This window comes from Podarcis muralis, chromosome 1 (genome assembly GCF_964188315.1).
Source record: "Podarcis muralis chromosome 1, rPodMur119.hap1.1, whole genome shotgun sequence".
In the NCBI taxonomy this organism is placed as follows: domain Eukaryota; kingdom Metazoa; phylum Chordata; class Lepidosauria; order Squamata; family Lacertidae; genus Podarcis; species Podarcis muralis.
This window is the reverse complement of record NC_135655.1, coordinates 31,276,650-31,286,503: the sequence shown is the minus strand read 5'-3', so window position 1 is coordinate 31,286,503 and position 9,854 is coordinate 31,276,650. Positions and strand designations below refer to the sequence as shown.

Genomic DNA, 9,854 nt, shown 5'->3' with positions numbered 1-9,854 from the left:
GATGTCTGCAATTGGCTGCCTTGCTCTCTCCCATGAGGAGCGATAGAATGCTGTGTATTGCAAGGTTAGAATCGTTTTCCCGCAAAACCGATTTTGGCCAATATATTGGAGAAATAGCACAGCGCTAAAACAGATTTCAAAAAAACTATATTACCATGCTAGAGACTGTCCGCGGTTAAATAAATGCACATGATAACCAGCATTTTCTTTTCTATTTTTTGCACATGAATTGTCAGGGGAAAGCGCGAACGCAGTCCCCCACTACCACAAATTATGCAGTCGAGTTTCCCGCATTTGGGGAAATCGCAGGGGTCAGCACACCCGCAGTGCAATGGATGAGCCTCACCCTGGGAAAACCTCCTTCATGATCAAGGTGTCTCCCCTGCCAGGTAAGTATGCTTTCTGCTTCGACAGGACCCGGGCCGCCCTCCTCCCGCGCTCTTCCAGGACATAGCGAACATACCAAGAGCCGCTCGAGCGCTCCGTCCCCGCCTCCCTACGCTCACCCGCAGTCGTGCATCATCTACCGACCCAGTCTAACGGAGCCCCGATCTCTCCGTGCTTGCCACGCGCCCCGGTTCGTGATCCCCCACAATGCTCCGCGGCGGCGCTTTATCTGCATGCAGCTCGCAAACTCCGCCCCTCCGCCTCTCTTCCCCGCCGCCTGCTGCCCAGAGTTCGCGGTGGGCTCCGCAGCGCCGCGCTCGCCGCTCATAGCCGAAGGAAAGTTCGAGGGAAACAAGCTGTGCTAAAAGTGGAAGGTGTTGCGCTGTTTCCCTCCACCTGTGCTTACTTTGTGTATTTGTAAATAAACTCAAATATTAACAAAATGCCCTAAGCCTCCAGTGGTCTCTTTTTCCAAAGGAAACCAATCCTGGGTTAATGTGCTGTCCCTCTCAATCGCCTTCTACACAGAGAAGTGGGAAGGAAGTAACAATATGTTGTCTATGCAGAGGGAACAGAGTAGCCATTTTTGCCTTTCTGTATATATTTCCCTCAAAAAGTAGCAGAAAATTTCCCTTTTTACTTTACATGTTTGTAAATTCTTTCATACATAGCTAACCAACTGAAGGAAACAGTGAATACAGCTTCACTGAGCACATCTCAGTCTGTTTCCACTTGACCAGGTTATCCATATAACTGGGGATTAAGGGAAACAAATTGCTAAAAGTGTCTATATTAATAATTTTATTATTTATATGCGACCCATTTTACTGGATTGCCTCAGCCTCTCTGGACGGAAGCCAGAAGAATGTATAAACACATGTCTGGCTAGAACATGGGAGAAAGAAGAACTCCAGCAGGCCACAACGTACTGGCTAAACTTTGCCAACTGTTTTAATGATAGAAGGACCTATCCCTGGAATGTGGGATGCTTAAGCATCAGATTTAATAACTGAGTGCAAGGTTAGTGCATTTTATTCCTTTTTATTTGTCCCTAATTTCACAACATCTCAGACAACCTCTTGCTTCTTCATAATAACATCCTGCTCATCCTGTTTATTTTATGATAAACTGGGCACCAAATCCATACAATTTAGGAATGCTAAACTGAAACGACAGTATATAATGTCAGCGAAACCTAAGGGATCGAACTGGATACTTCTAATGGGCTTAAAGTATGCTTACTGCAACTTCCAGAGAATCTGAGGAAGAGTGCTCAAAATTATTCCGCCTGACAACACCAAGGGGCACATTAGAAATACACAGACGAGACTAATAACAAGCTACATTCGAATATAAGAAAAGCAGTGCTAAGTTACTTAAGGGTTGCAGTCCTATCTATACTTAATCAGAGCAAAGCTCCATTGAATACAATGGAACTTACCTCTGAGTAAGCACGCATAAGGCTGTGGGCTGCTCACAGGCAAAATTGAAGTTCTTGTGAAGGTTTACAGAAGCTTTTACGAAAGTTTATTTACAGGCACACAGTTTTGGGTTTGGAGCTTTAGCAAAGTGGGGGGTTGAGATTAGTCAAATAGCAAACATAAGAGGATACAGTTGGGATTGTGGAAAGCTTAGCTTTTTGTGTAGGGGGATTGGCAAGGTGAACTAACCTGTGACATCCAGACATTGCTTGGCTACAGCTCCCAGCATCCCTTCTTACTGACCATGCTGGCTGGAGCCAGCGGAAGTTGGATCCCTTGGCAGTAGTGTATAAATATGATAAATGAAAACCTGGAGGGCTCCAGGTTAGCAAACCCTGGATCAAATTGTAGGTCACCCTTCATCAGCCTAGCATGGTCCAGATGTTTTGGACTACGGCTTCCATCAGCCCCAGCGAACACGGACATAATGAGAGTAACATAGTATGTAGAACTGTCAATGGACATAGTGGCCATTTAGGAATACCAGCAGATAGAAAGGAGGAGGTTCCCCACCCCAGAATAGTGCCTTTTGTATACTTTACTCCATAAAGTAATCAGCCTATTGATGGTACTATGCGCTCTTCACAAAGTCCAATCTCAATCATTACATTGGTATGTAGTGATTTGACGTTGACATTGGTCAGCCTCTTCCTCAAGCGATAGCTTTGTTTTATAGTCATATGTACCATGATAACTGCGCATTAACCTTGGTTCAGCTCTTTGGGGCAAGTGGAGGATTTAAATGCATCTGGTATTTCACTATCTAGTTTGGAAATTATTTTGTAAATCGGCTTTTTCCAGGACGGGTCCAAGTCCTTCCCTGCCCGGACAGCACTAAAGAATTCCTGAAGGGTCAGACTAGAAACATCCAGGAAACCATCAGGAACCTACAGACAGAGAAGAAGAAAGTTAGGACTATGAAGCAGCCACTGGTCAATTTGACATCTGCTTAGGGTAGACTGATCTTCATCAAAGTGAATGTCCTGCAAAAAAAGTTAGTTAGTTAGTTAGTTAGTAGTTTGCTTAATTATATTAAAACACTCATTGAGGAGAGGGGAATAAAGAACATTGTGGTGCACTAGTTTGGAAAAAACATGTTGATCTGTGTGTTCAGACAGATGTACACACTGCCGCTTTAGATGACACGAAGGCGTGTACAATTGGCACCTGCAATGTACAAAGGCATATTGTGAAAAACAGCAACCCCAGTGTGCTCCAAAGACTACATTTCTGCACAGCCTAAAGTGTTCTCTTTCACTGTGTATGTCCTTATGTTGCATGGAGTTATCTAGTTCCGGTAAAAAGGGCATTTTCTCAGAAAAATGCCACAACAGGCAAAATAAAACTAGGTAGCAAGTGTAACCTCACCTCAAAATCATTCCCTTTGTTGTAGTGCACATTGAGGATCCGGAAGAGCTCAGAGTCCCTGGTAACAATGAGGTCACTGGGATCTGTGACGTCCTCCAAGACGGCTTGCCTGGCAAACTTTTCCATCTGGATGTAATAAAATTCACGGAAGTTGCTAAACCACTTGATGAGCTGGGAGGTGATGCAGCGGGTGAACTATGGAAAGAGCGTGTAACATGGTATTCTTGGATACGTACATCCTAACAAGCACCTCCCACCTGTGTGGATGGGAAATATTGAGACACATTTTGGAGGCATAACAATGAAAACACCCATGGGTGAAGGAGCATGAACACATGAGCAGAAACAGTGAGTCATGGGCATATGACTCCCCTAATGCAGACAGCTTGTCTTCTTAATTAGCCAGTTCCGTCTTGCCCCTTTATTCTGGAGCAGAAGTCACTTTCAAAGAACCACCGCTGAACTAAAAGAATAATTGCAGGGGAAAACATGTCCTTTGCTAATCATTACATAGGTAAAGGTAAAGGGACCCCTGACCATTAGGTCCAGTCGTGGCTGACTCTGGGGTTGCTGTGCTCATCTCACTTTATTGACTGAGGGAGCCGGCATACAGCTTCTGGGTCATGTGGCCAGCATGACTAAGCCACTTCTGGTGAACCAGAGCAGCGCACGGAAACGCCGTTTACCTTCCCACTGGAGTGGTACCTATTTATCTACTTGCACTTTTGATGTACTTTTGAACTGCTAGGTTGGCAGGAGCAGGGACCGAGCAACGGGAGCTCACCCCCGTCGTGGGGATTTGAACCGCCAACCTTCTGATGAGCAAGTCCTAGGCTCTGTGGTTTAACCCACAGCGCCACCCGCGTCCCTTCAATACATGCTTTCAAGCAAACATATTAGTAGGTCTTGCCCATAAAGATAAGCACTGCCAGATTTTTACTGGGAATATATGCATTATATCAAACACCAGCTCAAACCTCTGTTTCAATTCCTCCTTCAACTTCTTGTGGAAAACAATGCCTCTATCAGTCTATAGCACCAATGGGCCATCCATTCCTCCCCTCCCCGCCATCCATTGTGAATAAGCATAATAATGTTGCTGCTCTGTAAACTGTCACTAGGGACCACCAACGCTCCACCACTGATCTCCGAAGAGGCCTTGTGCTTCATTCATGAGAAAAGTCAGGGAAATTCTGAACTGTTTTGTGGTATGCTCTGATTCCAACCTGACACCCACAGCCTTACGGGGGATGTACTGATCCAATCCAATCCAATGTATTATATTTATTATTTACATTCCACCTTTCACAATCAAAGCTGAACCTAATATAGCTCATCAATAAACAAACAAACCCCAGAATTAAACATTTTATCCAAATGAGAGTCTGGGGACTAGGCAGGCAGGCAAGAATGGTACAGTCTAAAATTATTATTTATTTTGTAATTATTATATTTGTATACAGCCCTTCATCCATAGATCTCAGGCTGCTTCACAACATAAAAATACAATATAAAAACACAAATACATAATAATAAAACAACAAACAAACAAACAACAACCCCTCACCCACCCCTCAATTACAATTATTTTGTACACACCGGTATGCACATTTGCTAGCTGGTACTTCTTTCTTGCAATACCTTTCTTCCTCTTTCAGTTTCTTGGAACAAAACCTGGTCTGTAATAAATTAACATCTGCACATATTTATACATTAACTTTGGAATACAAAAAGCTGAATACTTTTACCTGGACGTCTAGGAAGTAGGTTTTCAGCAGAGAAGATGTGGGATAGCGAGAGAAGAAGAACATCAGCTTAGCCTTTTTCAGATGGCCAGGGGTTAAAGCTTCCTGGATGTAATTCGGAGTCAAGGAAAAAGTTGCTTGCTGTTTCCAGTCCCCCAAGCTAACATTAGTTGGGGCTGTGTAACACTCTGCCTTGCTGAACAATTTTTAAGGGCTGCCAACTCCTGATGCAGAGCTATTGCTGCCAAATGCTGTTTCTTGTTGTCATTATATAGCAGTGATTCCATATCTATCAATTGTAGCCTGCAGGAATCAACTTGTCACAGCAAGAGGAAGGGGAGGAAGCTGAGCAGTCAAGTTACTGAGTGCAGGTTCTGTCGTCCCTGTTAGATTTCTCAATGATCAAAGCTATTACAATGCTGGATCTCACCCTAGGTCAGGAGTTATTCATCAGGAGTAGTATCTGACCTAGTGTGAGATCCTGCATTGTACCAGTCACTTGTTCGACTTGCATTTATTTTTCTGGAAATCTCTCTTGTTCTATAGGCACATGTAGTGCAGTTAAGCTTCCCAGATCCAGATCCTAAAATAACCCATCCTAAAAGGAAGGCAGAATTTGTTTAGCTGTGTCTTTACTTGCAATGGTGAGGGATGCTTCACCTGAGATCACTTTTCCTTCTGCACAGCTCTTAAAGGTGTGATAGCTCTCTAAATGTTTGGGCATAATGAGAGCCCTTAACACAATGTTGAATCTTGAACAGTTCAGATAGTGAGGTCAGGCTTTTATGGGCTAATTTGACAGGGAATGTTTAAGAGAGACAGTGCCTTTACTAAGGAGGACTAGGCAGAGCTAGATGAGCTGCAAAGCTTGTTTTTTAGCCTTGCCTATTGTTACATTGCTGTTGCTAAGAGATTAAAAAACCAAGTTGAAATATATGGTACTTACATATAAACTAAGGACATTAACAAACCAAGATACAATTAAATTAACAAAATCTCTTTATGGGTCTTTGCAGCAGAAAAGAGAAATCTAGTAACTATTTTTGCTATTGTTTTGTTTGTGTCAGCCAATAACTAGGTCCTTCCTGGGTATTTTAGCAGGGTGGGAGTAAATAATCTATTTTGGTCACCTCTATAAAAGTTACATACAAAAACCCTCATGTGTTAATGTTTCTATTGCTCCATTCCTGCAAGGGCAGAGCCATTTGATGAATGAGATAAACTTTTACTTACTTCTTATTAAGTTCTATAAATTTATCCAGAACATAAAGTAGCGGAGTTGTCCTGTTTCTTCATGTAATGAGGGAAACCTGTAAGATTCTGGTTACAGAATGTCAAAATACGTTATCTGCTGTTCAAATATGCTAGCTCAATGTGATGTGAAATGCTACAGTCAAGTGTATGAAAAACAAAAATCTCATTGGGGTCATTTGGTTAGAAACTGTTTTTGGAGGATGTGTTTTGGAGTGGGGTGATGAGTGCATAACCCGTTTTCCCCTGCTGCAATGCCTCTGATGCTGCTTTCTCTCCTGAAATAAAATACTTTTGACTGGATGTCTGAATCTCAGTAAGGATGGTGCCAGCATTAGTGGGGGGAAACAAAAAAAGTGCATTATATTTAGAAGTAATATGCACTGGAAGGCTGGTGAATTTTCCTGAGGATTAAAAAAAAAACCCCAATGGAAACTGAAAAAAATAGTTAGAAACTGGAAGAAGCTGCAATGAACAGATTTGCCTACCACTAACAGCCACTCACAGCTGACACAAGACGCTGATGATATAGGAAGGATATATGTGTTGAAGGGAAGTACATTCCATCCATCAAAGCTTGCATTTCAGCCAACTCTGCATTTGAAGCTGGAAGAGAGGCCAAACTTTCAATTTCAGCAGATTTGTAGGGCGTTGGACATCGTTGGTGTCTCATGACAGATGACTTCAGTTTGATTGGTCGCCATGGCCTATCTAAGCATTCTGGAGAAGGGACCATTTTTGGAGACGGGCTGCCCCAAGGGCTATTCTGACCACATAGCAGCATTTGGCTAAAAATACTGTTTCCTTGAACTTCAGAGGTCATGACCAAGGGATAATTCATGGGTGGTACTTGGCAGGGTTTTCTCTCCATTTTTGAGCGGATGGGATAAGAAGGGAAAGCTGGAGGTTTTTCTGTGGCTACTGACATGGTGCTTTTGTGGGAAGAAATCTTAGGAAGCCATTTGCTGGGTGCACCTGTAAATTCTCTCCCAGTAGAGGAGGTTGTTACTGTGGGACTACTTGGCAGATGGGGCTGAGGGTCTGCGGATTCAGGAAATACTTGCTTCAAGACAGAGTCCACAGCCTGTGTCACCACCTGTATTAACTCACGTTTCAATATCTCTGAAAGAGCTCTGTCTTCTGAAGTCAGACTATGCGAATCTGCTGTTCTAGTTCCTTTCTCTGACCATTCAGATCCTCTCGTCTTGGGGATGTTTCTACAAAAACGATATCTGCGATGGCCACTTGAAACGCCTTGACTATCCAAGCTTTGTCCAAACTTCTCCTTCAGCAAACCCAAAGTCTTCTCCATACTTCCTTGGCTTGGACTGGAATCATTCAGCTCATGAGGCTGAGCAAACCTCTCTTGTAGTTGCTTCAGCTGCTGTTGCAAAATGTGGAGCTGTTTTTTCAGCTGGAGGCATTCTTCCACTTGAATACCATTTTGGCCAGCTCTTGCCAGAGAAATATCATGCAGACTTTGCTGCTGAGGAACTCTCTGCTTCCTCTTGTTCTCTCTATAGCTCCCCTTTACTTTCTCTAAATGGTTTTGATCTCCTTCCACTTGGATACCAGGCACTATAGGGTTTGGTGTCAGGCTCATTCCCCGGATAATATTTTCCACCCTGGCCCTCTTAGCTTGCAGGTGTTCATTATGGAACTGACTAGAGTTAATCAAGCCACAGTCAGGACTCGGGGAGGAGGTTTCCCTGGGACATGTGCCATCCCCAGCACTTTGGAACAGCAGTTCAGTTTTCTGTGAGGAAGGGAGAAGAAAGCTAGGATCTAGCTCACCGTTAGGTTGTGGCTGGCTGAGGAGATGTGATATTATGGATGCATAGTACGAAGCAGGAGAAAAGAAACCGTCTCTTTCAACACAAGTGTCTCCTTTCTGTCCACCAGCATGTCCAGAAGTAGGTCTGTAATCATAATGATCAGCAATAGGATTCCCATTCATATCTTTCTCCTTTGAGATGCAGGGTTAGTATCCAGCAAAATAGTAGGAATTATTAGGTAAGGAGATTGTAATACAGGCACAACGTACGAATGCGACACAATATGTGATGACTTTTCTTTTTTTTTTAAATCACTTTTGAAGGCCAGAAATCTGGAGCAGCAAAAGAAAGGAAGAGAATATATACTATCTAGTATTTTATAAAAATCACAAGCCTTCCACGTGTACAGAAATGATTATTTCCTTTATTCATCTTGCATCTCTGTTCAAATACTACAGTCTGTCTAGAGAAAACAAACAATAGAGCTGGAAGAGTTGGAAAATTCTACACCCAGCCCAAAGTAGTATATCATATATTCTAAGAAGCATTCCCCCAAGAGATTCTACAACATTCCCATTAGCCTATAACACTGCTAAACTGTTCTTATAATGAGTAAGAATTTCTGAACATTTAACTGAAATCTACCTTTCTATCTAATCACGACATTCTTTCTGGCTCTCTTTTGCACCTTCTATGCCAATTTTGGCTACAGTGAATATGCCAATGTTGACTGAATTTTAGGAGTCAGATGTACACCAGGGTAGGTCCTTTATGGATTGAACCCCCACATTTGTGCCAATGCAAGCATGCTCACCAGTCGTGATCATGTTATATCTAAAGTTACTATCTGCATCCTTATAGTCTCCTCCAGAAATCTCTAAAGAATGTAAAAACACAGCTACAGTACTGTGAGAAACTATTTCCATCAGCTGCCACAGGTACTTTACTAAACAGCCAAACCTCTCACTGCACACTGAAGACATTGAACAGTAAGACATTATCTCAAGATATTGAAATAATCTGATGCCCTTTCCAAAACAACCTTTCTCAAAAAGTTTTCTCAAGAGGAATCCTGACAAATTCATAATGACTCAGTCCTGAATTCAGACCCAAATTTATCTGAGACACGCACCAAATGTCTGGGTTCTTCATCAAACTTTCTTAAAATCTCTGCAAATAGTCAGAGTATTGACACTTCTTAAATCCTTCTCAGCAATCAGACGCTACCCAAATAATCGAAGTTGCTTTTTCATATCCTCAAACTGCAATTGGAAAGCTTTTTAAAGGAGATTCTAAAAGAAAAAGCATGATAAAAAGGTATTGTCAGAGATATTTTAAAAACAAGTTGTTTCTACAGTCTTTCTAATCTGCAATTAAACCTTATGGGGGGGGGACCCCACAAAATCTCTCCACATGGAGATTGTGTAGCATTGACCACTTACCTTGGCTGGCAAAGGTATATGGAATGCTACTCTGTACTTTTACAGCATCTGCAGACCTGTTTACTGAGAAAGAGGGCACTGAATCACTGGTGCTGTCATTAAAGATCCCTCTAACTGCAGCACCAGTCACAGGGCTGTGAGGAAGGCCAACAGCAGCCAACCAGCTTGAGGAAGCCTATGAATATGTAAAACAGAAATGCAACCATCAGGTGCAGTTCACATGTGGGATTTAACATTTACACTATGGTTGCTCCCAGACAACCTGTTTATTCAGTATTCAATTTGATTTGCTTGCAGGGAGATTAGATGGCAGCTATTTATTGAACATTCTTTCTTGTTTGTGTGGAGATTAGTTATCCTACACTTTATTTCAAAAAGCCAAATTTAGGTGACATGGGTTTGTTG

The 9,854-nt window shown here is 42.4% G+C and overlaps 1 protein-coding gene and 1 non-coding gene across 2 annotated transcripts; both read right to left on the bottom strand.

Moving 5' to 3' along the window:
• Window positions 1–233: 233 nt before the first annotated feature.
• On the bottom strand, window positions 234–397 carry LOC114585706 (U1 spliceosomal RNA). The gene has a single exon (XR_003703960.2). It is a non-coding gene; the product is annotated as a U1 spliceosomal RNA (small nuclear RNA).
• Window positions 398–1,414: 1,017 nt separating this feature from the next.
• Window positions 1,415–9,367, bottom strand: PROX2 (prospero homeobox 2). Its single transcript, XM_077925570.1, has 3 exons — window positions 7,293–9,367; window positions 3,237–3,431; window positions 1,415–2,755 (listed from the first exon to the last, which is right to left on the bottom strand). The coding sequence occupies exons 1-3, from the start codon at window positions 8,187–8,189 to the stop codon at window positions 2,570–2,572; spliced, it is 1,278 nt and encodes a 425-aa protein (XP_077781696.1). The 5' UTR covers window positions 8,190–9,367; the 3' UTR covers window positions 1,415–2,569.
• Between the last annotated feature and the right edge of the window lie 487 nt (window positions 9,368–9,854).

Excerpts from the sequence above, each read along its gene's own strand:
- PROX2 (XM_077925570.1), bottom strand. The coding sequence starts at position 8,189 with ATGAATGGGAATCCTATTGCTGATCATTATGATTACAGACCTACTTCT. Across the intron at positions 3,432-7,292 it reads TGGACTCTGTCTTGAAGCAA|TTCACCCGCTGCATCACCTC; the intron begins GTATTTCCTGAA and ends CTCTTTCCATAG. Across the intron at positions 2,756-3,236 it reads ACAAAGGGAATGATTTTGAG|GTTCCTGATGGTTTCCTGGA; the intron begins GTGAGGTTACAC and ends CTCTGTCTGTAG.